Raw genomic sequence first — 27,951 nt, 5'->3', positions numbered from 1 at the left:
AAACCGGAGGAGAACGCTGGCATTTCTCCTCCTACTTGAAAGACTATACGGAGGGATAGGGTCTGCAAAATTAGTTTATTTTGGGGATGGGCCGGATGCTCTGACCGGTCCACTTCCTGCCTGGCGCCTTTGCAACGCCAGTTGCAATGAATGGAAAAACCTGCGTTTTCGCCGCATCGTCAGATTTAGTGTGATCAAACATTAGTTTTATTTATGCTATTATACATAGGCCTATGCCATTTCGATTTGCAGACAACCTCTTGTGGGCCAGAAAAAAGCCGGATTTGGCCCGTGGGCCGCTAGTTGAATAGGCCTGCTTTAAGACTTTATAAAGGGTTGTTCGCTTATATAAGTTGCATGTTTTTCCCTAGTTGGACATCTAGCCTACTGACTGTGTTCCCAAGAAAACAATTACATTCACAATTGTTTTCTAAATTGCATCTCCCCCCATCAATGTAAAATGTGTAATAATGTGTAATAATAACTGCCTCGTTGAGTGTGAAACTCGGGGGAAAATACTAATTCAGTTCCATTTCTTAAGATCTGTGTTAAAAGAAAAACACCATTTGTATTCAATTGTCAACATGTCAGCTGACTTGAATGCTGAGTTTAAAAGTCACTTAAAAAGGTAGAACCATTCATTTTTTCAGTTAAACATTTTTTATTTCATGGAAATACAACATAACTTCAATCCGTCGCAGGAACCTTGTTGTACATTTTATTATTCTTTTCTCCACTTTTTTGTACTTCAAAACATGGTCACTTGTACAACAATATCATAAACAAAGCCTCATGTCACAAATGAAGCCATTGATGACAATAAATTACACTTGCCATGCTAAGGTTTTGAGATGATACATTGGTCACCTTCATTTTTACTAGATTAACCTTTAAATGAACAATACGTCGAGTTGAATAAATATGATAAAAAGACACCGGAGTTACAAAAGAAAGTTTGTTCATTCAAAATGGAGCAGAAAAAGATCACAGGGCAGCTTAGGGATAGTTTCTTCTTAATAATTCATTTGTTTTCCTTCATATGAAAAAAAATAAGGACACATTTTGCATATTCTGATAACACTGCTAAATCTAAAGCCAACAATAGTAAATACTGACTATAGGAAACTGCCCTTTAATGATAGCTGACATTTTTGTTAAGATGTTTCCTTTATGTGCAGAATATGTCATAGGTCTGCTAGATAAACATCATCCATTCACACTCAGAACAGGTTAATCTAGCACTGTCTTTATACAACCTGGAGGTATTTTCTAATCTTCTTCCTTGATTTTTTTTTTGTACTCTTGAAAAAGCAAACGCATTTGCCCAGATGAAGATGTGTCTTTTCAAAAATTGTAAATAATATCACTGTATTGATGTACAGAATATAAAAAATCTTTTCAACAGACAAAAAATAAACGTTGATGAGATTTCCTTGCAGAGAGGCAAGTATACCGAGGATGAGTAAATTAAAAATATTAATAATTAAAAACAAGAACAATTACAACACTCAACACTTCACTTAGTTCAACAGTGAAATTTACAGTGGAATTGGTACCGAATAAAAATGTGTCAGGAGGAAGCAAGAAAAAACAGATGGTGGGAAGGTGGGAGTGATAAATAAAAGCAAATCAAGAATGCGATGTACCTTTGAAAGCAAGCAGGTGAGGTAAATGCATCATGATAGACACTGTGCACCATGAAACAGGGTAGATCAGATTATTATACAAATGAGTTTGATCACAATAAACAAGTTTGGGCCATAATAGAGGACACACTATGGTTATTAAGTGGTGCTAGAACGGTTAGTAACTTTAGTAGCACTTAAGTGCACCATGTTAAAATATCTTTATATAACTTAGAAAAATTAGCTCTTCTGTTGCATTATTTAGTCTTTTTTTTTCTTAAACCTTGTTCGATTTTATTTGCTCCTGATTGCCAATTCTGAAAGGCGTTTAGGAGTCCCAACAGCTCGGACTTCAAACAAGTGGCTTCAGATTTTAAGATAGAGATTCTCTTTTGGCATTTGTGTCCAATCCACATGTGTGCAGCGGAAGGAGTGAGACAAGGCATGCATGAGTCTGAGTGAGAGCCACACAGATAGTAAAATAAGAAAAAAGATAAAGGTGTGAGTATACACTTCTGCCTCTGGCCTGGTCCACTTCTGAGTGCTTCAAGGATTCATAGACAGCCACATTTTGGATAGAGGAACTGTTTGATTGTATTCTATACCCCTAGGAGACCAGGAGGAGGCAGAAATTAGTATCACAGCTATGTTTGTTTTAAGTATGTGTGTGTTCACTATGTGTGAAGGGTGTATTTCAACAGGTGGTAGCCAGGGATTGGTGTATAGGAGGCTGGAAACAGCGAACGTGCTCCACAGTGGAACTGTCCGTCTCCACCGCCTTCATGTACTTGTTGAGGATGGCGAAGATCTCATTGTTAAGGATCTGGTACTTCCTAATGCGGTCCGCCATCTTCTTCAGGGGCTGTGACGAAAAATAAAAAGGAATAAATCCAACATATCAAGAGATGTGTTTATGAAACGCTAAGGGAGAAAATGAAGGAAAGGTTGGAAAGCAAGAGGTGTTACATACATTAAATGATATGTGTTTAGCTATAGAGAGAGGGGGCAGAGGGTGATGAGTAATACAGAGAGAAACATGGCTTAGAAAAAGATCGTTAAAGGGTTTGTTATTGATTTTTAAAAAGGCGAAATCCTCCCCTGCTATGTGTCGCTCTAACAACTCTCTTTTTCTGTTTCCTCCAAACAAATTAAGAACATAACATTTGTTTTCTCCTGATGCACAAAGTGAATAACATCAGAAGTAACGCTGAGGTATACCCACCACATTTTTGATGATCTCATCCTTGCCGTCCTGTCTTTGGACTTTGAGCAGGTGGTAGCAGAAGTCAAAGAGGTCAAAGCGACGCTGCTGTCCCAACAGCACGATGATGGCACAGCCGGCCCAGTTCAGCCCGTCCCCGAAGCATTGCCTGAAAGCCAAGGAAAATATAACTCACTAATTATGTCTGCATTAAAGTGAGGAACTCGTTTTGGACAAGCTGAAGAAGTATTAGCAACACGAATTGCAGTTTAGTACAGATTTTGTGTCAAAAAATTGCAGAAGATGTTTTAGGTCTGCATAACTGTGTGTCATTATCTCCCCTCTTCTGATTCAAGAGTAGGCTATAGTGTTTCTATCAGCTGCTGATGGTGAACGAAGAGTGTGCAAGAAGCAAAGATGGCCTATTTCTTTGTATTATAATGAGTATGAGCAGGAAGAGCGTTAAATTATCCCCAAAAAAATCACTTTGTCTTTAACTTTAATACATTTGTCTAAAAATGCCAACTCTTTTCTAAGCTTTAAGTAAAGAATTCTGCAATATTTTGTTTATATCTTTTCCCTCAGTAAACTAATTCCACATTAAATCAAAATAAAAAAAGACAAAGGAATGAAGTCAAAGTCAAATATAAACCATTTGAATACAGTATCGACAAACCAAAAGAGAGTTTTACGTAACACCTTTGAGAGGCACTGCTACACTGAACACTGATCAGGGGCCACTTACTCCGCGGTGAACTCGTGTGTGCCCACTGGGATGCAGTAGACGAACTGCATGGCGCTCCACAGGCGGTGGAACTCCATACACTCGTCGACATGCATCACACCGTTAGTGGGGGGGGGCCCGCGCCACACCCCGTCCTGCAGGAAGCTGCGGATGCGCGTCAGGATGACCTCGAACATGGAGAGGCCGCAGCACAGACGCTCTTTGGTCAGCAGGTCCCCCTCACGGGCAATGGCAATTTGCTAGTAAATAAAAAATGTCAAAGGAAAGTTGTATCATCAAGTGTTGGATATGAAAAGAAAGAGAAATATATACATCTTTGAGTTTGCTTATAAAAAATGACTCGATATTAACCTGTGGGGTTCCCAACCTCTCAATTAGAGGCACAAGGTGGAGAGGGGCGTACTTCGCTTCCAGCCTTTTCATCCTCACCTCCAGACGCTCTCCCTCTGTACAACACAAAAAATGTATGAAGATATACATATTGTACAAAAAAACAAACAAATCAATGGGTTCGAACTGGAATTTTTTCCACCATCTGCCTTGCATTTAACCCTTTAGTATACCTTTGATGTAGACTCTGGGCAGAATGTTCTGGAAGGGGGCGGCATGGAGCAAGTCACACACTTCCTCCTGGGACTAAGGTTTAAGAAAAACACACCAAAAAGGGTCATTTCAAATCAAAGAACATCACCCACTTTGCTTTACCATGCAGGTAGCCACAAGGATGAAATAGATTTGTAAAGAACCCATCCCCCAACACTCCTAGCTTAATGCATTCATTTAGACCTAAAATGTTGGCAGGATAGCTTATAAAGCATATTTTAGATGCGTAAAGAAATCTGCCATGAGCTCCATGCTGGAGGAGAATTCTGATGTATGACACTATTTTTAGCTTATGCAGAGAAGAAGATAAAATGGCTGAATGAATGGGTGTTTATCATGAAGCTATAATGACAGGCAAATTACTGATAGAATTATAAATGTGTCACACTCTAAATACAAAATCTAATCTGGTTAAGCAGCATAACGTCAATTTACCATACATCTTAAAGTTGAGGTTGGCAGTTTATGTTTGGGGACATTGGGCAATATTCTATCATTTGTTTGCACATTTGAAGTACTGTAAAACCCTTTTAGATAGCATACTTTGATTTAAGGCGTCGCTAGCTACAAATTTGGCAAAGCGTTTCAGAAATGTTTAGAAGATGTTGCTATTTTTCAAACCTTTGTCAAGATACCTTTAGTAAGATACCTTTAGTAAGATACCTTTGGTAAGATACCTTTGGTAAGATACCTTTGGTAAGATACCTTTGGTAAGATACCTTTGGTAAGATACCTTTAGTAAGATACCTTTGGTAAGATACCTTTGGTAAGATACCTTTGGTAAGATACCTTTAGTAAGATACCTTTGGTAAGATACCTTTAGTAAGATACCTTTAGTAAGATACCTTTGGTAAGATACCTTTGGTAAGATACCTTTAGTAAGATACCTTTGGTAAGATACCTTTGGTAAGATACATTTGGTAAGATACCTTTGGTAAGATACCTTTGGTAAGATGCCTTTGGTAAGATACTTTTGGTAAGATACCTTTGGTAAGATACTTTTGGTAAGATACCTTTGGTAAGATACCTTTGGTAAGATACCTTTGGTAAGATACCTTTGGTAAGATACCTTTGGTAAGATACCTTTAGTAAGATACCTTTGGTAAGATACCTTTAGTAAGATACTTTTGGTAAGATACCTTTGGTAAGATACCTTTGGTAAGATACCTTTGGTAAGATACCTTTGGTAAGATACTTTTGGTAAGATACTTTTGGTAAGATACCTTTGGTAAGATACCTTTGGTAAGATACTTTTGGTAATATACCTTTGGTAAGATACTTTTGGTAAGATACCTTTGGTAAGATACTTTTGGTAAGATACCTTTGGTAAGATACCTTTGGTAAGATACCTTTGGTAAGATACTTTTGGTAAGATACCTTTGGTAAGATACTTTTAGTAAGATACCTTTGGTAAGATACTTTTGGTAAGATACCTTTGGTAAGATACCTTTGGTAAGATACTTTTGGTAAGATACCTTTGGTAAGATACCTTTGGTAAGATACTTTTAGTAAGATACCTTTAGTAAGATACCTTTAGTAAGATACCTTTGGTAAGATACCTTTGGTAAGATACCTTTGGTAAGATACCTTTGGTAAGATACCTTTGGTAAGATACCTTTAGTAAGATACCTTTGGTAAGATACCTTTGGTAAGATACCTTTGGTAAGATACCTTTGGTAAGATACCTTTAGTAAGATACCTTTAGTAAGATACCTTTGGTAAGATACCTTTGGTAAGATACCTTTGGTAAGATACCTTTGGTAAGATACCTTTGGTAAGATACCTTTAGTAAGATACCTTTAGTAAGATACCTTTGGTAAGATACCTTTGGTAAGATACCTTTGGTAAGATACCTTTGGTAAGATGCCTTTGGTAAGATACTTTTGGTAAGATACCTTTGGTAAGATACTTTTGGTAAGATACCTTTGGTAAGATACCTTTGGTAAGATACCTTTGGTAAGATACCTTTAGTAAGATACCTTTGGTAAGATACCTTTGGTAAGATACCTTTGGTAAGATACCTTTGGTAAGATACCTTTAGTAAGATACCTTTAGTAAGATACCTTTGGTAAGATACCTTTGGTAAGATACTTTTGGTAAGATACCTTTGGTAAGATACTTTTGGTAAGATACTTTTGGTAAGATACCTTTGGTAAGATACCTTTGGTAAGATACCTTTGGTAAGATACTTTTGGTAAGATACTTTTGGTAAGATACCTTTGGTAAGATACCTTTGGTAAGATACTTTTGGTAAGATACCTTTGGTAAGATACTTTTGGTAAGATACCTTTGGTAAGATACTTTTGGTAAGATACCTTTGGTAAGATACCTTTAGTAAGATACCTTTGGTAAGATACCTTTGGTAAGATACCTTTGGTAAGATACTTTTGGTAAGATACCTTTGGTAAGATACTTTTAGTAAGATACCTTTGGTAAGATACCTTTGGTAAGATACTTTTGGTAAGATACCTTTGGTAAGATACCTTTGGTAAGATACTTTTGGTAAGATACCTTTGGTAAGATACCTTTGGTAAGATACTTTTAGTAAGATACCTTTAGTAAGATACCTTTAGTAAGATACCTTTGGTAAGATACTTTTGGTAAGATACCTTTGGTAAGATACCTTTGGTAAGATACCTTTGGTAAGATACTTTGGTAAGATACCTTTGGTAAGATACTTTTGGTAAGATACCTTTGGTAAGATACCTTTGGTAAATACCTTTGGTAAGATACCTTGGTAATACCTTTGGTAAGATACCTTTGGTAAGATACCTTTGGTAAGATACCTTTGGTAAGATACCTTTGGTAAGATACCTTTGGTAAGATACCTTTGGTAAGATACTTTTGGTAAGATACCTTTGGTAAGATACTTTTGGTAAGATACCTTTGGTAAGATACCTTTGGTAAGATACATTTGGTAAGATACCTTTGGTAAGATACCTTTGGTAAGATACTTTTGGTAAGATACTTTTGGTAAGATACCTTTGGTAAGATACCTTTGGTAAGATACCTTTGGTAAGATACCTTTGGTAAGATACTTTTGGTAAGATACTTTTGGTAAGATACCTTTGGTAAGATACCTTTGGTAAGATACTTTTGGTAAGATACTTTTGGTAAGATACCTTTGGTAAGATACCTTTGGTAAGATACTTTTGGTAAGATACCTTTGGTAAGATACCTTTGGTAAGATACTTTTGGTAAGATACCTTTGGTAAGATACCTTTGGTAAGATACTTTTGGTAAGATACCTTTGGTAAGATACCTTTGGTAAGATACCTTTGGTAAGATACTTTTAGTAAGATACCTTTAGTAAGATACCTTTAGTAAGATACCTTTGGTAAGATACTTTTGGTAAGATACCTTCTTATCTTACCATTGCAGACTGGAGCCTTGGGCCTTTTCCTTTGGATAGCAGGAGAATTTACTATAAACCTTTTTCTCTGAAACGCTTTGCCTATATTGTCTATATGTTTCTGATCTGAAGTCTGGTTGCTTTCCAGTGTAAGAAGATGTTGCCAATGCTTTCCTGCAGGATATTCTGTCTTGAATGAGGTTTTCAACATCTAGGACATGCATGTCTAGTTATCTCTAAAATGATCTGTCAGTCTCCTGGCACAGGCTAGATTGTTTAAAGCCTGAAAACAGAATCAGGAAGCGGTGCAGAAGTTTAGTTTTCCCCTTAGGCCACTTGATTATTTATACTATAAAAAGGTACACAATGCTAAATTATTGCCCATTACTGCCTACCCCAGCTTTAATAAACACTAACCCTTCTGGGTAAAATGTCAGTGTGTTAGTAACATTCAAGCTATTTGTGCTATGTTAGATCATTCTTAATCATCTAGGTGTTTTTCGTGGTGATTGTTAGTCAAGACAACATGCTGTGAGTCAAACTATATGCAGACAGGTAGCCTAGATGGCGCTGAATGAGAAAGGAGCCATGCAAATGGTAGAAAAAGCAACACACACACACTTACAAGTAGTCCAAACTAACATACAGACAAACACTGTACACACACAGATCAGTGCTGCCTGACAGAAATGATTAGTAGAGTGACAGTTGCGTAGATGTATGTAGACATGCACCAGCAAGAGAGCCAATAGAGTGTAAAAGAAGAAGAGTTAAGCACAAATCTGTACCAACAACCAACCAGAAACATACCAGCACCTCATCCATGGAAGAAAAGGACATTAGAATTATATGATATAGCAGCAAAATATGTTTTTTAAATTATTTAAATTATTTATTACTCTTTTGAGCAAATTTCGTGCTTCAAATTCAGATACCTTTTTCAGGTTTTTGTGTGAAAAGGGAAATGTTAGTAAAACTGTCTTAATCCCTTTGCTTCCATGGCTGACTGGGGGTGAAACCATGTGTGCAAAACTAACAGTGGAAAAAAAGAATATATATAGAAACACAGCAGCCAACACCAACAAGAGATAAAAAGAGGGAGAAGGTCATTCAGTGTCTGGGTTATTTTGGAACCAAAGAGAAAGCCTAAATCCTTACCACCTGAGGGAGTAGCCAGCGTGTAATGAAAAATAAAGTTGCAATTCAGAGATTAAAAAACACATCAAAGATCAAACAAACTTTGGGGGCACCTGGACTGGGCGACTGACAGTTTTGGGCACCCAGGTTATTCGCCCACACAAAAACATGGCAGTGCAGAAAGCTACACTAAGGGATTTTAACAGTGTTAGGAAAGCAGTGAAATAAGCAGACAACAAATACTGCAACACAAGTTATAATCATCATTTCAAAACAACAAAGAAAAAAGAGGAAGCTAGAATCAATAGCGTCATACAGTAATGTAATAGTTTAAAGGGAAAAACAAAAGGAAATGTCGTACCAGAGCTTGCTCGATGAGAAGGCAGAAGAGGATGGCGTTTCCCACCTCCCTTAGGCTCTGGAAGACATCTGTCTTCAGCTCAGCATACTCAATGATATCCTTGAGCTGATGGTGGAAGAACTCCAAGATACCTGAAATGGCAGAAATGAAAAATGAAAGCCATGATACCACACAAAAAACCCCACATTTTTGCTAAAGCTAAATCTATCACCCTTTTATTTCTTGCAGTCAAGCAGTAGGCAGCTGCTAATACCTCATTGGTCATTGACCCACATTTGAAGCATCACAGCAGATGGAGGATCATTAACTGCTGACATAGATGACACGCAGTAATCCAGGTACAGTACATCAGTAATCTGGAGATTACTATGCCCTCCTCATAATAGGTATATGCCATCTGAGTGGCCTCTAATCTGTACACACAGCAACAGGTAAGTAGTTCCAAACACATTTTATTTGATCGGATGTTCATCCTGAGCTCCTATAATAGGTATACAATGAACTGTGTGGGCAAATCCCAACACTCAGACCTATGAATAAGAAAGCATGTCCTTTGAAACACATTAAAAACAAATGTTTGATTAGTTGCCATTACAGCATAAAATCATGCATTATATTATATCACACTTTCAATCTAGGCTTCAAAGAAATCCCCATATCATTTAACATACAGCATTTTTAGTCAGTTTCTTTTCAACTCCCAAAATCATAAGCTCCTGTTTCCAGTGTTTCTCTTGAGATGTCCAGAAATTAATAATGAATATTTATAAGTTTCAGGTTTTAATTGGTTATAAGTTTCAACATATATTGTTAAATATCTTTTTTAAACAAACATTTCTGACCTCTAAAGACAACAGACTGTTTTTTTAAGGGAAGCACGATGGCTAACTAGGACACTATTTACGATATTTGAAAGCATTTCTGGAATTTATTGTGGTTCTGTATTGCACTTTGAAAAACAAATCACTTACAACTCTTTTATGTGTTTGTTTTTTTCATAATATATGACACCACCTATCCCAAACTTGATTACATTGCAGCAGAATTGCTATTTTCCCACATTGGCTTGTTAACACTCCTCCTAACTGCTGGCTGTTAGATTATTGTTGATGCAGCGGTTTACATGTCGTCAGCATTTTCTTCTGCTGGCTGTGAGCTGTAAATACCTAACTGCTGCTTCAAGTGATAGCTTTTTCCAGTAATGTTTCCAAGCCCTGACTGCTCTCAAAGAAGTAGCACTAAACACTAGAGTGCTTGGCAAGGAGGAGGAAAGAGCTAGTATTCAATTGGGAATGGGATAGCGTTGAAGTGTACGGAACGTTGCCACAAATTAAATTAACTGAACCCAATAGCACATTAATATAAATCTGATTTGAGTCTCATTGAGTGTGCGTCTTTTTCAATATGTCCACCAAATACATGGGAGTTGATGTTGCAAATACATATATGTCCCTACATATATGTATTTGCCTGAACAGTAGGGCCAATGGACTCACCTGGAGAGCCGTACTCATGGCGCGGCAGGCGGCAGATCTTGGGCATGACTTCGATCAGTGTTTTTACGTACTGCAGGATGGTGCCCTGTAACTGCAAAGTGACATAACAATATAGATAGCTAAGGTACAGATAGGCTACAAGGAAGACAAAAACACAGCTAGAATCAAGCACACTGAGGAAGGAACCATGTGCGGTGGAAAATGGAGATAAATACCAGGCTCTTGACAATCTTGAGCAGCTCCTCCATCACTACAGCGATGCCTTGGTAACCAAGGAGACGGCAGATGGTCTTGAAGTGGGGCGGGCCGACAAAGTTTCTGTAAGAGCTGTATATGTGGGAGTAGGCAATGTTCAGAGGCTGAGAAGAGAGGAAGAAACGAGAGACGAGAAGATGTGTTAGGAACAGAAGGAAGACGGGTCTTAAGGAAAGTCTGTCCAATTTCAAAACATCAGTGGCCCCATACCTTGGACCCATACAGGTAGTAAGGCTGCACGTTGGCTGGCTTGTCTCTTTGAGGCTCCTGGGTGAAGGGAATGGCTGTACGTACAAAGCTGATGAGAGGAAGCAACGTTAATAACCAAAAGATTGAAAGAAATCTACCAAGAATCTCTGCAACTGAACTTACCGGTTTGTGGATCCGTTGTAGCAGTAGTTGGGGAGGAAGTCGAAGTTGAGCTCCCAGAAAACGTGGAGCGTGATTCGTCCGTAGGGGGCGGAGACGTTGTGGTTGGCCTCGCGGAACATGGCGTCGAAGCTGTCCAGAGTCAGGTGCTTGCAGAGGAGCCGGTGGGTTAGTCTGTTGATCTCCAGGAGCCACTCCAGCTCCTGTAGGGGAGAGATACGGGGAGTAAGAGAATGGAAAGTTGAGATGGGAGGGTATGTAAATTATAAATGTATAACCTGTTAACAATGTGGTCAGTAACCTAATCGCAATATTAAAAGTAGAGTCCCTTTATTACTTTCCGACACTTTCAAATGACCTTAATAACAAATAAAGAAAAGACAAAAGATATATCAATAAGATAACTTATTTTAACTTTATACACACTTGTGTATTCTGTAACAAAACAATCTCTTTGTAGATGCAGACAATGCTTATATCCTGGTCAACGTCTTTTTTTAGAATGCAGAGTTATTTAGAGAACTATTGATATTTGGGAATAAACCGCACGGTATTCAACTCCAGGTAGAATAAGTGAGTAGCATGCTAAAAAGCAGAAGTTGGAGAAGAGGAACTATTCTTCCTCTATTCTTGTATTTACCTGTCATAGCAAAAAGAGCTGCATTCCAAACCACTTACTTTTAACGTTCAGTCTGTACTGCAGCTACCCTTACAAATGACGTACTGTTGCATTCATTATGCAAAAAGAAAATGTTTAACTGAAGAAAAAAAAAAGATGATATGGATATAATAATAATAATAATAATAATAATAACAACAACAACAACAACAATAATAATAATAATAATAGTTATCATAATTATCTTAATTATCATAGTTTATATAAAAATAGGATGAGAAATTAAACTGTCTTGTCTGAACATGGACTTGTAGGAATCATTTTTTTTTACTTTATTATTTCTTTTCACCCTGGAAATGGGTGTACATATGTATGTGTATGTATATATAGAATTTTGTTTAATTGTGTGCAAATTAAATGACTGATTTATATTTTTTCTTTATCCTGCAACTGGATAAAGTGGATACCGGGAGGGCTACCTCTGTAAAAGCTATGCTTTCTGCCCTCCAGCTTCTACTAATTTGGTTTGTTTGTCGGATGTATAACGTGTTTAATATTGAAAAAGTTGAATAAAGAAAAGAAAGTAATAACATGCTTGGAATTTAAATGTTTGGTCAGAGTAGCCCAAAAACGGTGTGCTCATGTGCATATCTTGTTTAAAATGTATTTCAACACTATAGTCCTGCTAATAATCCCCCCCAGTGATATCCCTGTTGTGATCTTACCACGATGGAAGTGAGGTCCTCGCTCTCAAAGCGACTGATGGCGTGGTCCAGGGACTTGTACATCGCTGCCGAGATCCTCTGGGTGATCAGGCGGTTCAGGTCAATGGAGCGGCCTAACAGCTGCAAGACACAGGATGGATGGTTAAGAATAACAGTAAAACACACAAACAAGAAGGTGTAGAGGACAGTTTTCATGTCTCCCATACCTGTACGTGTCTCTGTTTGAGCAGCGTCTCGTAGCGGTTTGAGGGAGGGTACGGGATGATCACGCCATAGTTTTTACACTCTGCTCTGAAGCGCTTATCTAAGAGGACGCTGTGGAAACAAATGTGATTTAGAAAATACAGAGAGAAAAAAAAAGCATATACAGAGGAAGTCACTTCTCCTACCTTCCAGCCATTGCTTTGTAGTAGGCAAATATCTGATCAGCTAACTTGTAGACAAACTGGTCGAAGCAGAGGTTTACCTAAGAGCAAAGAAAACCCTATGAGATCACAGAGGAAAAGATCAATGCATTTTATTCGAAATGTATTCATCTTGTGGCTTACCTCAGCCTCGATTTCATCATAAAGGAACTGCTTCTTGAACTTAGTGAGAGCGTAGTAGCCGCTGTCGTTATACAAGTCTAGAGGATACAGCACATATCTGGAGGAGAAAGAAGGTGGTTATAATAATGTCAATTTCCGTGAGTTAAAAACATAAAGTGAGTTTTGGGCTGGAAGTGCTAGTCTTACTCCATCATGGAGGGCTCCTTGGTCTCCAGGATGTGGTCAGTGAGGATCCAGGGCATGGACATCTCAATGGGGAACTGGATCCTGCGACCCATGGTCAGCTCCAGGAAGAACTCTCTGAACCACAGCTGGGACAGGTCGCAGCACTGCTGCAGGGCCTCTGCACCAGGGAGAGACAATTATTAAGATCTAGAGGTATTACAGCTTGTTGGGAAAATACTGAATGTACTCTTTCAAGGACAGAGGTGCAAATGATGACAAAGGCCCAAGTGTAACAGTGTATATGGCAGGATGTATGATTACCTAGAAGACCATCAGGACACACTGTTTTAGGCATATGATAGCTATGGGACAACGATTAACATGATGAGTAATATGGCATATGACAAGCATGATCATTTCTTACGTGGGCCTTAGCTAATTTGAACAAAACATTGTATACTGCTTTGAACCGGTATTTCAAATTTGTACTGTGTAACATCCTCTCTTGAATATAAGCATGTGAAGGACACTGTTCTGGGAACTAGTTGTCCCACATGCTCTGTATGTGATGACTACTTCCATTCTTGCAAGGATAATAAACACATGTTCCTGATTATTGAAACTCAAGCCGGTGGCGAGTGAGATTTTTCAAACATAACTCATTTGTTATGGGAACTCATCCACATGGGAAGTGTGGAATTTCTTGCTATATGTTTTACAAAGTCTTTGTCATTGTTTGTCTCCACTCACCGCTGAAGTTGAGCAGGTGTGTGAAGAAGAAGGAGTGTTTGTGGAAGTCTTCTATGGCCGTCACTATGGGTCCATCCAGGCTGCTGCGGAGAGTCTTCTTGGAGCCACTCTTATCTGCTATCAATGACTCCAGCATGGTGCGCACCATGTACAGCTGGAGAGGGGAGAAAAGACAAACATAGGAAAACGTTAGTTATTTTCTGGTCATACTTTGATGTAGCATGGGGTTCATTCAAAATAAAAATGTGCACTTTTTTAGTAGGATATGAAAGGGAAACATCTATTTTTGACCTTCAGAATTGTATTGAAAGCCTTACTCAAAAGAGAAACTAAATACTAAAAAACATATTTTTTGCAAAAGCATATTAATATGTGCAGTAACACATTAAGTGACTCAGTAAGTTAGAAGATATGTGAACATTAGAACAAATGTGTTTCATCACCCCTATTTGAGCCATTGCACATAAGTGAATATCTTCAGTGAAATATTTTGTTTACATTCAGAATCAACATCATGCTGTTTTGGCTACATTTCCCCCGAGCACCCTGATCTCTTGTCATGATGTCATACCTGTGTGCTAGAGGGTCCTACAGCCCTGCGGGGCACTTTGATGTCAAATCCACCTTTGGGGTCCTTCTCCCCCCTCAGGCAGGGGTCATTTGGAGGTTCCCTCGCCCCATCCCAGTCACAGACAGTCTTTCGAATGGCCTGAAGAACACTATAGACAAAGAAAACAGTGTTATAGAAGTGCTTTGGGTCTTTAGGAGTCCCACAAAAGCCATGAGGGTACATTTAAAGCGATCAGATAGTCACCGTACCTGATGAGGACGTTCTTCTTCTTGCGTACAGCCTGGCGCAGAGGCTCTCTGAGGGTCATCTGGGCAAAGTCCTGCAGCGCTGCGTAGATGGTGTTCCTGATGGCCTGGTTAAACACTGACTCCATTCGGCCCATCAAAACCTAGGCAGATCATAACAACACCATTATCATCCTCCCTTTCATTTGGGCTACTGACCATCAAGTTGGTACACAAGGAACAATATATATTGACATCCTAACATAAAGGGAAATACATGTATTCAGAAAATGAATTGAGCGGTCAAAGGATTAGTTCACTAAAGATGACTTCCAGACATGTTTTAAAGCAATACTTTAACCCCAAGTGGCCATTTTTTAAATCAGTTAATCAATCTCAAGTCACAGTTAGAATTGTTTAAACACTTTTAGTGTTGCTAAGTAAAATATATCCATCCATCCATCCATCTTCTCCCGCTTATCCGTGGTCGGGTCGCGGGGGTAGCAGTTCCAGCAGAGAGCCCCAAACTGTCCTTTCCCTGGTGACATCAACCAGCTCTGACTGGGGGATCCCAAGGCGCTCCCAGGCCAGCGAAGAGATATAATCCCTCCACCTGGTCCTAGGTCTACCCCTTAGTCTCTTCCCAGCTGGACGTGCCTGGAACACCTCCCTAGGGAGGCGCCCAGGTGGCATCCTAACTAGGTGCCCGAACCACCTCAACTGGCTCCTTTCGACGCGAAGGAGGAGCGGCTCAACTCCGAGTCCCTCCCTGATGACCGGACTTCTCACCTTATCCCTAAGGGAGACACCAGCCACCCTGCGGAGAAAACCCATCTCGGCCGCTTGTATCCGCGATCTCGTTCTTTCGGTCATGACCCATCCTTCATGACCATAGGTGAGGGTAGGAACGAAAATGGCCCGGTAGACAGAGAGCTTTGCCTTCTGGCTCAGCTCCCTTTTCGTCACAACGGTGCGGTAAAGCGACTGCAGTACCGCTCCCGCTGCTCCGATTCTCCGGCCCATCTCACGCTCCATTGTTCCCTCACTCGAGAACAAGACCCCGAGATACTTGAACTCCTTTACTTGGGGTAAGGACTCTTACATGTACTGTACTGTCTATATTACATTTACTCCATTTCCCTCCAAGATCAAACCGAGCCAGTTGAACAGTTTCTGCATTTCCATTCAAATACCTGCTTAACATTTAAAAGATGACCACTTGCTGTTTGGAGCATAAAGAAGGAGCCACTAAGGGTTGCCAGTGTTTTACCTGTAGCCCTTTGATCATGGCAATGACCTCCACCAGGGCAAATTTCTCCTCACTGGTGTAATTGTATCGCGTGGCTCGTTCGTACTCCTCCGCCGTGCCAGGACAGTCCTTGTTACAGAATTTATCTGTGGGATGGACCAGCTTCCACGAGTACTGGAGGAGACGAGGAGAGTTATAAATAGATCAGAGATACTACGATCAATGGCAAAACCAAACACTTTCCATACCGAATCCCTTGCATAATGCTAACGCCTGTCCCACACAAACTCAGTGTTTCACTCACAACTTCCATGACGTGCGTGCTCCACTTGGACAGCAGCTGCAGACCCCTCAGAGCGAGGTCGAACAGCTCTCTGTACTCCTCGTCGGACTTCTGGCTGTCCAGGCCCGAGCCCGTCACCACCTCGCTGTTGCTGTAGCGCGCCAGCTCCGAGATGAAGCGGATGTGGTCCTCCCTGATCTGCACCATCTGCTCGCACAGGTTGTACTGCGGGGAGATGCTGCTCTGGGTGCAAGTCCACCTGGGCACAAAATGGAGAGGGTGGAGGGTTAGTGGTGGGCGGGAGCAGATGACGTGGTGGTCAAGAATGGCTGGTTTTGTCTACCATAAATGTCTACATTCTGACCAAACCACACATGGACCCACGTGATGCCGGTACAAGGGGCTTGCCATTAATCAAATAGTGGAAATAAATTAGGGTTAACGCCGTTTCCAACTAATTATTTTTGGGGTTTTCGCTTTTTTCTTTAGTGTGTAATAGTAGTAGTGCATGTCTAAATGGTTAAGTAAGGAAGTAAGGAGTACAATTAAAGACAGATGCACAGCTGACACAGGTTTCTTTTTGACAATTAAAGGGAATGTTATATCCAAGCATTTCTGCACACTAGACACATCCTCTTACTTGGATTTGTTCTCTTCATAATGGGCACTCGTCTCGATGTAGCGGGAGAGCTCTATCTGCATGTCTCCAAAAAGAGGCACCACTTGAAGCTGAAAAACAGAGGAAACAAATGTCACATTCATCTCATGCACACACATTCAACTCTGGATGAAAGAGATGCAGGAAAAGCAAAAAGCCTTACTTTGAAGAACTTGTCAATCTTGCTCAGGTTGATCCTCTTTTTGGCGTCGAGCTTATAGATATTACTCACGTTCCCATCCATCAGGTACAGACCAAAGCCCATCACCTGACACACACACAGAGGTGGTTTGTTTTACGTCAGCTGAAGGACATGTAGCCGGCACAAGATCACACTTTGACTGTTCTATGTTGGCAGAAAGAAAATATGCACGTACCTTTAGCAGCATGTGTTTCTCACTGGGTGTCAAATACATCTTGTTCTCATAATAGTCTACACAGATGTTGACTATGTCTGCCAGAAGCTCCTCGTAGCCAGGAATCACCTCCAACTGTTGATGCAGGCACTACACACAGAACAGAGATGAAACATGGGTCACCTTCACATCAATTCATTTACACATATATAACAGAAAGGGATCATTCTGTACGAAGATAAGTAACACTGCATTATAATGAAACTAAAGAAAAGCACCTTTGATACAATTACAGAAAAATGTTTGTTTGATTATGAAATGAACTTTTAGTCACTGAAAAAATCAGATTGTTTTATTAAATGGACCATGCATTCTTTTTATTAAACCAAAAATATGTTTGAAATGATTATAATTATGTTTACATTTTATATGAACTACCAGGTTACAGTCACAAAACAATCATCTAAAACAAATGTTCTTCTTTTGCATTTCCCATCATTATCTGAGCAAATGTGAAAGTTTAATACCACTTGTTCAGCAGGTCACCTGTTGATATAAAGAGCTAAATGGCTTCATAATATTCTTCACATTATCCTTCGGAGAGTAAAAATGTGGTGAGTCATTCATCTCATCTCATGTGCTTGTGTAGCAAGTCTTTCCTGGAGTATTATGTTGCTGTAACTCTGTATTACTGAAGGCACAAAGTGTTTTGAGCTAAAAAAGAAAAGAAAAAAGGAAGCAGCCTTGAAACTACAGTTAAGTGAACAAAAACTCTAGTTATTTCAAAAAGTAATCAGCCATAATCCATATTTATACCATACCCTACAGAGTCTGCACACCAACCTGAGTGATCCTGTTGTGGTTGGCTAAAAACATGGAGAGGTTTTGGGACTCCTGGATGGACTGAGGGTCGGCCATCTTCCTCAAGAATTGAGCTGCCCTGGAGGCGGGAGAGGAGGTGATGTTGAACAAAAAATGGCTGTAATGAAGTATTCTAAATTAGCAGTCTTTTGTATTTTTGGTTCATTACCTTTTGTAGGCAGAGTGATCGTTCTTAACGCTACACTTCATGTTCTTCAGTTCGTCCAGCACTGCAAACATGTTGATGAATTTTCCCAGAGTGAGCAGGTAGGCCTCAGACACAAAGTCCTTCCTTCTCTCGGCGTGACACAGACGCTTCACTTCGCTACAGAAACGTTCTATGGCTTTCCGCTGTAAGACAAAGGAATCAGGATATAGGGAATCATTAGAATAAACCACAAGAACACTGTCTACAAAAACACACCTGACATGCAAATTCAACATGCAATTAGCCGACTATGACTCTTAACCTTATCTGGTTCATTTAAATCATAAGGTATAAAGAACAACAGGATGTAGCCTAGTCTCACCTGGAAGTACATGAACTTCATGAGCTTGGTCACTTCAGGTTCTAGCACCTCCACGGTTTTCTCATAGATCTCCACTCTGTTGGGCTGCTCGTTGCATTTCACCTAGCAAAACACAAGGGGGCGTCATTTCACAACATGATCTTGCAGCAGGACAGTGTGTTTAGTTCATGCACAATTCATGCTCTTATTTTATTTTTTCCCCTGATCCAAGGTTTAATTGTTCCATAAGTATATGTTTTTATTATGTGCCATGGTTACATTTGGGAAATCCTATTATGTGCAATAATAATAAAATGTGTTTTTTTTCTCCACTGTTTCTGATTAGGTCATCCCAGTAAAGAAGAAGGATCTTGAACATAATTCAGAGAAATACTTAATCTACAAAATGAGCCTTTGTATACCAATTTGATATCAACTGTATATCAACAACAAGACCTTCCTCAAGCAAGAACAATTATGTTTACACGAAATTTGAAAAAGAAAGGGAAAAAACAAGGTGAAATAGGGTCACATATACAAATGGTCATTTTGAGGATGAAGTACTCAGTGGCTGAATGACATCATTACATTACATGTCACTTGTTAGACGCTTTTATCCAAAGAGACTTACATACTCAATACTGTGGGCAATCCCCACAGGAGCAATTTGGGGTGAAGTGTCTCAGGGACACAACGACATGCTGACTGCAGTGGGGTTTGAACCTGTGCCCCCTTGATCCGAACACCAACGCTCAACCCACTGCACCACACGCCTCCATCAGGTTTGGTAACACATTTCGTGTTAAGCAACCTCTACCATACTGAAGGTACACATTTCAAAAAGACTTTGTCTATGTTCAAGGTGACACGTTATCAGGAACTTACAGGTGGACAAAACCAAGTTGAAAATCAAAGTGTTGAACACTATAATTCATGTCATAGAAACAGTCAGTCAGTCTCAGTCAGCTGAGCAAGCTCTGAGCGCGAAGGAAAGGGAACATTTGACATGGATGCAATACAAGCAAAGGATAAGGTATCTTGTTAAAAGCGTGTGTGGTGAATATGTGTGTGTATGTGTGTGTGTGTATATATGTGTGTGTGTGTGTGTTACCTGGGGAATGGCTCTGGAGCAGCTTCTCCAAGTGTAAAGCATCACAGCGTACTCATGTCCTTCCTCCAGCATTTCATTCTGCACAAATGGATAAAATACAATAAAGTTACCATACATTTTTAAGAGGGATGGCCTCATTTGAACCCAACGACATATGCACCTTCATTCCTTTATAAAAAAAAGTATGTATGTGTTCAGTAATTACCAATGTTTAATGGAACAGACAATACGGGTAAAGATTAATATCTATGTAAGTGCCGAGTCAACTCCTTTGTCTGGTATACATGGAAATGTTGCATAGGCACTTGACAGCCAACATTTTTCCTACATCTCAGACCAGGCACATATTCCAGGATGAATGGGGCAGGATAGATATTTAAGCAAGGGAACATTTGCTTCCATTCAGAAGTAGTGTGAGACAGATTTCTCAATCAGGCTATGGCTAAAGAGAGGAGTGTCCTCAAATAGATAGGCTTCAACCTCAGTGGGAATTCCTGATTAAATAAGGTTAAGTAAAGCGCTACTTCCCCTCTTTGCCAGTCAAATCACACTCTCTGCTCATTCACCATCAGGGGAAAGAGGTTTAGTGGTTCATTGCCTGCCTCATTGTGTGTGTGTGTGTGTGTGTGTGTGTGTGTGTGTGTGTGTGTGTGTGTGTGTGTGTGTGTGTGTGTGTGTGCCCGGCCACAGGCCTAGCCAAATCCTTACAAAAGAGCCAAATGATAATCAATTCACAAACAAACAAGGCTCTCTTTAAGGGAGTGAGGCTGCTTCCCAGTTGTCTTTGTGTTTACTGAAAGGGGAACACCAACTATTCAAGATAGACAACAAAAATTGATTCAACCAATCTGATATAAAAGAACAACACAATGGCAATACATGGCATGTTTAATTACTTAAACTGGTGCAATTTTCTCACCATGCTGGAGTGGACCGTAGCTTGCTCTATATAACGGGCGATGCCAGTCACAAATGCATTCCTGTCTTCAAAGTTGGTGTCAAAATTTGCCTGCAGAAGGAGAGAGAAAAGCGTGAGGGTATATTGAAAATGGCTGAACAACTTTGTGTGATAGTGGGTGGAGGTGACAGCGTGTGGGAGTGTGTACCTGGTACATAATAGAGGAGGGGGGGGGTTCAATGCATGGCTGCTGGTCCGGGAGAGGCAGCTCCTCCAGCAGGTCCACATTGGACAGGGCATCCTCCAGGGTCACGTGGGTCGTCATGGTAACAACAAGGCGTCACTCACACAACACCCCAGTCTGAGAGAAAGAAAGAAAAAGAAAGAGCGAGAATAAGAGATAAAGTTGCATAAAAAGCTCCATTACATGAAGTAAAAACGTGCAAAATAAGACCGAATATAAAACAAGGGATACTTGTACAATAGGGGCTCATTCTGACGTTGCTGGGTGGTACATGGAAAGACTTTGTTATAGATTTAATAAAAGAGAATATGATTTGGATGAATGAATATATCCATATATTGAGTCAGAACAGCAGAAAACTATGTATGCCAAGGATGCATAAAAAGAATGATTGAGCTAAAGTAATGGATGAACAGTTGAAATAGATTACTTAAAGTAATAGATAATCTGTTAAAATAGTTAGCTAAATGGTGACCTAAAAGTAATGGATACATTGTTGAAATAGTAAGCTTAACGTACTGGGTACATGGTTGAAATCGTAAGCTACTTTGTTAGCTAAAAGTACCGATAACCCGTTTAAATATGAATCTAAATCTATTGCTAAAAGTAATGGATAAATTGTTGAAATAGTTAGCTGCATTAGATGAAAGTACAGATAACCTGTTTAAATATTAAGCCAAATCTTTAGCTAAAATAAATGGATAAATTGTTGAAATTGTTAGCTTAATTGTTAGCTGAAATAAATGGATCATCTATTAAAATCTTTAGATAAATCTTTAGCAAAAAGTAGGCCTGATGGAAAAAAGGGTGATAGTTTAAATAGTCAACTAAATAATTAGCTAAACATTAAGGATAAGTGGAACAAATAGGTGTCTAATTAGTTAGCTATAGGTTATAGAACACTTTTTGTATTAACCAATATTAATTTAAAAAAAAAATGAAATAGATAGACAGTATAGAATAAACAGATAAAACAGATTTCTATTTTGTTTTTAAATGTTATTTGATAACTGGTTGAAACATCCATCTTCAGAGGAGAAGTTGCAAAATCAATGAAATGCGTCAGTAATGTGAAATATCAAAATGTCAATGTTTGCTTGTACTCAGATGCTAGTGCTTATCACTCATAAACAAGTTCAGCAAAAATGTATCTTTATGTATTCCACTTCCTCATGTGAAACCATGTCTTGGCTATGCGGTGCAGTCTATCTGTGTGTTCACAACGCACCTGTATCCTCTCCCATTTCACTATACTGTATGTCAATATCAAACGTTCTACTCTGCGGAAGCAAAAGGGCAGAGGCCCGTCACTGTTTCCGTTTCACCTTTTCATTTGACTAGACTAGAGGCATACTTGAAGCGTACAATTCTTGAAATGCCAAGACCTGGAAATCTCATTGATTATAGAGAGGTGTAGAATGTTATTGCACTGAAGGACATTTGACAAACACAAAAGGAGCTTTCCTGTGAAGATTATTATATAGTTTTCATATAATATTTAGAAGAGCTTGTATTTTCAAATGATATTAACTCAAATGAATGTGGGGGAATATATATGGAAACAGAAAGTACGTGCACACAATACATGTGGCTTGAAATGTAACAGCTACTATAATGATTGTTCTCCATCTGATCCATCATTAAAACATTACAGTCATTGTAGTGCCCTCTTGTTCCTTACAAATCACCAACCCAGCCAAAGCAGTGTGTAAAATCAGTGTGTGTGCGCCCTCCGTTATATCATGTGCCTCTCAGATGTGTGTTTTACGTCTGACCTGGCAGACAAGGCTGACAGGGCCGATAATCAGCTTAATATTCACAGCCAGAGAGAGAGCACAGCTAGAGCTGAGAGGGCCAAACAGCACAGAGAAAAGAGGCAGATAAAACTGAACGTGACTGTCTCCTTCTCCGTGCCATAGGTAGGCAAAGTGCAGCATTAAGATATAAAATTGCTAACGTAGACCGTCATTTCATATTCAACACGGATACAGTTTGGGGATCTTGTACTTAGTCAAACTGCTTTTTTTGTCCTGGATTTCAACAACAGACAGAGGAACAAATAACCAATTTATATCTTACACATACTGACCACAATGACAATTAAGTCTTCTTGTAGCTATCATGGATATTTGTTACTTACAAAACATGTAGACAAACGCCTATCATAAAGCGAGACACATTGTTCTCGATTTTGTCCCACATGTATCGGTACACTCACTGTATGATGACAAAAAGCATATAGAGGAGTTGGGTGGAGTTTCCTGTGGAATGACTCAACTATCACATACATTTATACAAACATACAAGGTGATGCTTACATGAAGTAAACCACCACAATTCAGAGAGATGGCCGAGTCATCAATAACTCAGTGAGAAACACTTCACTGTTTTGGAAAACAATAAGCCAGTCACATAGGGATGGTAATCAACTAAGTCAATCCAGAGTAAGTATCTCTGAGTATCAATGTTGTTGTATAGTTATATTGTCAAATTCTATCATTTATTTGAATACATATATATAAATACTGCATTTTCATCCGAGGACACTGACATGTTGGGAGTTGTAGACATTGGCAGAAACATTTTATTTCTGCTAAATCGCAATAAGGGTGTGACCAATTTTTCAACAAGTATATGACAAATAAATAAGAATACCTGCAGATTTAGATTGCAGATTTCTGGTATGCTTGTTACTGATGTGTCTTCACAACCTGTTCTCACACAGGGTTTTTTTATTTTTTATTCTATGAATACTCAGTTTATTTTAACTGCTCAGCTTATAGAAAGTGAAACATGCAGCTTGCTACAAGGGGTTCTGTCAGGCAGACAAACATGCTCAGTGCTACTAAACTCCCATCTGTGCCTGGGAATACAGACGGGGACTGAAGCCCGTTGGCTGAGTAAACTTTCCCACCCTGTACCCTACTCTGTTCAACAGTTGGTGTGTCTGTCAGTTTGTGTGTGTGTGTGTGTGTGTGTGTGTGTGTGTGTGTGTGTGTGTGTGTGTGTGTGTGTGTGTGTGTGTGTGTGTGTGTGTGTGTGTGTGTGTGTGTGTGTGTGTGTGTGTGTGCATCTTTACAAAAGCAAAGGAAGGGCCCCCTCATTCCCTTCTGGACACTTATGGCGCATTTCCACTTCAGGGCCTCGCACGGCTTAATACGGTATAGTTAGGCCTTGGTAGGCCAGGCTCACTTTATGCTGCATTTCCATTACAGTTTAGGAACTGGGGTAGTAACTATAGTAACGCAGTGTAGGCGGAGACGTGACGTCATCTTCAATGCGAACCACAAAACCAACATCAGCCGTTAGCTCTTAGCACTCAGAGCTCACAGCTCTTCATATCTGTTCAGAAACTAGACAAAAGTTAAACAAGTACAAACCACAGACTGCCTGTGTCATGGCGAATACAGTCGCTGGTTTATTTATGTCTGTATAGGCCGTTGTTGTGAGCCTATATTTGTGTTACTTCGGCATCATTTTGAAACGTGTATTACAATTAAATCACGGTAAAATATGTTCATTTTGTTGTAGTTGCCAGCGATTCTCTCACTAGTTGAGTTTACTCAGCCCGGTTGTTGGCCCGGAAAGAACCTCGATTTTGAAGAGCCAGAAAACTGTGAAAAAGTACCCGCTAGCCGGAACTACGCCTAGTGGAAACGCAACTAAATATGGGCCGGGCATGGCATGGCACGCTTAAACCGCGCTGTAGTGGAAATGCGCCATTAATATGCGTAGCAGAATTCCCTCCGGTCAATCTGGCATAATTACTAAAACTACAAACATGACAAGCTTGGATCAGATCTCCCCGTGACAACAATAATCCAAGGGATTCGAGGAAGTGCTCAAAATACTACGACGAAAAAAGAAGAATGGAAATGAGGAAAAGTACCAAAATAGCAAAAAGCAGCATTTGTAGAAGTCAAGCATGTATGCAGTATGTGCTGCAAGGCATGTGTGTAATACATTTAGCCTCAGAGACAGACAGTGAGAGAAAGTGTGTCAACTACAGGGTCACACAATTCAATGGGATCTCCCCCCCAAGGCAAGCTTTGTAAGATATATTTTCACCCTCACAACAAGATGAGATCTGATCAGCGTGGAAGCACTCTTGAGCAATTGAGATAAAAGCACACACATGATTATTTACAACACATTCCAGGACAAACACACACATACACTGGTCACATGTGTGCTCCAGCAGCATCTGTGCAGCCATCATGTGCCGGACACTGGTATGGCCGAGGTATTTCACAGGCGGATTGTCATTTCAGCGACGGCAAAACGGCTGTCGACTCATGATCCCCATGATGTCATGCTCTGCTTTTAGACCAACAATAATAACCATCACATGAGTATACAATGTGTGTGGGGTGGGGGGGGGGGGGGGGGGGGGGGGATACATAGGTCTGGCACACATGACCAAGCTTGACAGGAAGAGAGGATGGTAAACAAAGACCTAAACTGACAACCCCAGCCTATGAGAACACAGAATATTATTTTGGGTCAACGTTTCTTTATAGATTTGTAGTATCCTGCTTCCGATAGTGTGCAGACTTTACTGTATGTAAGAACAAAACTGATGATTTGTGACATTAAAATGGTTTCTGTTCAACATAGTTGGCTGCATGGTGTGCCTCTACTTCTCTTTTTGGCTCCTTGGTTGGTTGGCCATTTGTGTCTACAGACCTTTATCTCTGTGTCTAAATATACTCAAATTAAAACAGAAAAAGTACCATGACTGCTCATGATCATGTTTTCAGGTGATAGCTATAATAATACTAATAATAAATATATAAATAAATATACATACAGTATACAGCTCTGAAAATAATTAAGAGACCACTGCAAGATTATCAGTTTCTCTGGTTCTACTATTTATAGGTATGTGTTTGTGTAAAATGAACATGTTTTAATTGTATTCTATAAACTACTGACAACATTTCTCTGTGTTGGAATTCAACATACACTGGAATGGAATGGCTGCCGCCTGCCATACATGTAGAGATTGGGATTTAAGAGAAATGTTGAGTGGTCTCTAATTTTTTTTCAGAGCTGTATGTATCATATTTTGATAGCATATTTAAGATTACTATACATAACAACAAAACTGATCCCATAAGCCATACTATGGGGATATAGGTAATGGTTATCTTCGTAGGGTTATGGCTAACTGTCAATTACGTCTTTGAATATCTTTATAAACTGTCACAAAATGTCTATCATGATGTCTCAGAGCTTTGATGACGCTTGTTTTGTCGAACTGACAGTCAAAAAATTCAAAGACGTTTTATTTACAATGGTATCAGAGAAATACAAAATAAAAATGAAATGCATTTGGGAACCTGGAATCTTTTGCAAATATGCTTGATTTATGATTCATGATTACCTTCTGATAATCAATGAATCCATGTATCTTTAACAGCCAGACATTACAGCAATATGACTGAGGAAATTAACCTCAAGATTAAGTGTCATATCAAATCAGTAATCTAGATTTCTACAGTTTCTTACATACTGTCCTGTTCTTTGGGGAAATTATATTTCCCTTATATTTAAAAAAAAAAATCCAAACCATGGTTCTAAGGAATGAGGACATCATATGTTATACAGATTGTGGAATATTACTATGATTTTAAAGTATATTGACCTGCATTTACCCCAATAGCATAATGATTTTTCATTTACTATGGATCAGATCAGCAGCACAGAGCATCAACAGCCTGTCATTACATCACTGCTTGCTGGTGAAGGGCTGGCATACCGATTTACAACTCGGTGAGTCTGCAACAGTATCACCATCATGTTCCTACTCCAGGTTACTGGGTGGATGGTTAGATAATAATCACAGGATCGATGGTGGAGAGTTTTGGCATTAGATCAAAAGAGCTGTGCTTAGGCATTTGTGTGAAACGGAAGTAGGTGAAACCCGACTGTCATTTGTGCATCAGTCACAGGCCTGCCTGCCATAATGGCTGTGAAAACGGCTGTAATGCATGTAAATGGTGTGCCCTACTAGCCGGGTGGGTCAGGGGGGCGATCGAGGAGAGGAACAAAATGCAGAAAATGATGAAATAGAGTGAAAAGCGGCGGGGCGAAATCGAGCCGTCTGAAGCATCAAATTCACTCCCCTCCTTATCATAGCGGACATCTCCTTCCTCTGCGAAAACGCTGTTATCAGGTCAGAAAATCGTCTAGCTTTACCGTGATCCATCTTTCATCACTGCACTTGCTACACATGAACCCTCTCTCCTCACCCCACCCATCTCAGTGTGAGCTACGATGTCAATGCAAGCTAACGGGGATCCCATTCAGAATAATCCGCGAAAAACCGGGACGCTCATTCCGGCTCACGGAGGGCGATTTCTCCGCGATCAAACATATTATCTTATTTGTACCTAGGATATATAATGAACTTGGATTGATGCACGGTGCAATAAGGAAGAAGAAGGGAGAAAAAACAGCCCTCCAGTCTCCAGCCATCATCACTACCCAGCGCACATCACCAGCCCCCGTTCAGCGCTGCAGCGGCTCCATCCATCGCTACATTTTACACACATACCTGTAAATTGCATGTCCGTCCGGCGAGATCCAGAGACGGGCGGACGGTGTCGCGGTGTGCGACGGCGATCTAATGTTTGCTGATATTTTTTTTGCTCGTCTTCTGTGCCGATTGATGCTCTAGTTTCGCCCCGTACAGAGCTGCTAATCCACCCCACACAAAGAGCAGAAAATGGCTGCAAGTGCATTTTCTTAAAGGGACAGTCACACAGAGTGAGGGCTGATGATGAGGGGCCAGGCCCCCCGACATGTTGATTACATTATTTTTTAGCTTTGTGTTGGCAGCCTACAATTTAGATTAATTGATTTAATGTTTGTACTTTTAGATGCCTTCAGTTTTACTTATATTAAAAGTTGTGGGCCTATGTCTGAGTGTATGGGGAAGGCTGGGATCAAGGGAACTTTGAAATATGGTGTGAAATAGGCCTGAGGGTATTTTCCTCTTAAGGGAAGTTCAATCTAAACACATTATTTATAT

General features: G+C 39.8%; 1 protein-coding gene across 2 annotated transcripts; it reads right to left on the bottom strand.

Moving 5' to 3' along the window:
* Positions 1-641: 641 nt before the first annotated feature.
* cyfip2 (cytoplasmic FMR1 interacting protein 2) lies at positions 642-27,648 on the bottom strand. 2 transcript variants are annotated; one of them, XM_034214924.1, is made up of 30 exons: positions 27,475-27,648; positions 20,880-21,032; positions 20,693-20,782; positions 19,774-19,851; positions 18,684-18,785; positions 18,323-18,504; positions 18,136-18,232; positions 17,314-17,442; positions 17,100-17,204; positions 16,919-17,007; positions 16,300-16,537; positions 16,017-16,169; positions 14,771-14,910; positions 14,523-14,670; positions 13,952-14,105; positions 13,223-13,379; positions 13,037-13,133; positions 12,878-12,954; positions 12,695-12,803; positions 12,489-12,608; positions 11,148-11,347; positions 10,986-11,073; positions 10,736-10,879; positions 10,521-10,611; positions 9,025-9,155; positions 4,135-4,207; positions 3,923-4,017; positions 3,572-3,810; positions 2,848-2,995; positions 642-2,487 (listed from the first exon to the last, which is right to left on the bottom strand). In XM_034214924.1, exons 2-30 carry the CDS (start codon positions 20,994-20,996, stop codon positions 2,320-2,322), a joined length of 3,759 nt encoding a protein of 1,252 aa, XP_034070815.1. In that variant the 5' UTR covers positions 20,997-21,032; positions 27,475-27,648; the 3' UTR covers positions 642-2,319. The 2 variants fall into 2 exon arrangements, with proteins under 2 accessions (XP_034070815.1, XP_034070816.1); XM_034214925.1 differs by lacking the exons at positions 642-2,487; positions 2,848-2,995; positions 3,572-3,810; positions 3,923-4,017; positions 4,135-4,207 and adding an exon at positions 6,921-8,687.
* Positions 27,649-27,951: the final 303 nt, after the last annotated feature.

Source organism: Gymnodraco acuticeps, unplaced genomic scaffold, assembly GCF_902827175.1.
Source record: "Gymnodraco acuticeps unplaced genomic scaffold, fGymAcu1.1, whole genome shotgun sequence".
In the NCBI taxonomy this organism is placed as follows: domain Eukaryota; kingdom Metazoa; phylum Chordata; class Actinopteri; order Perciformes; family Bathydraconidae; genus Gymnodraco; species Gymnodraco acuticeps.
This window is presented reverse-complemented; position numbering and strand designations above follow the sequence as displayed.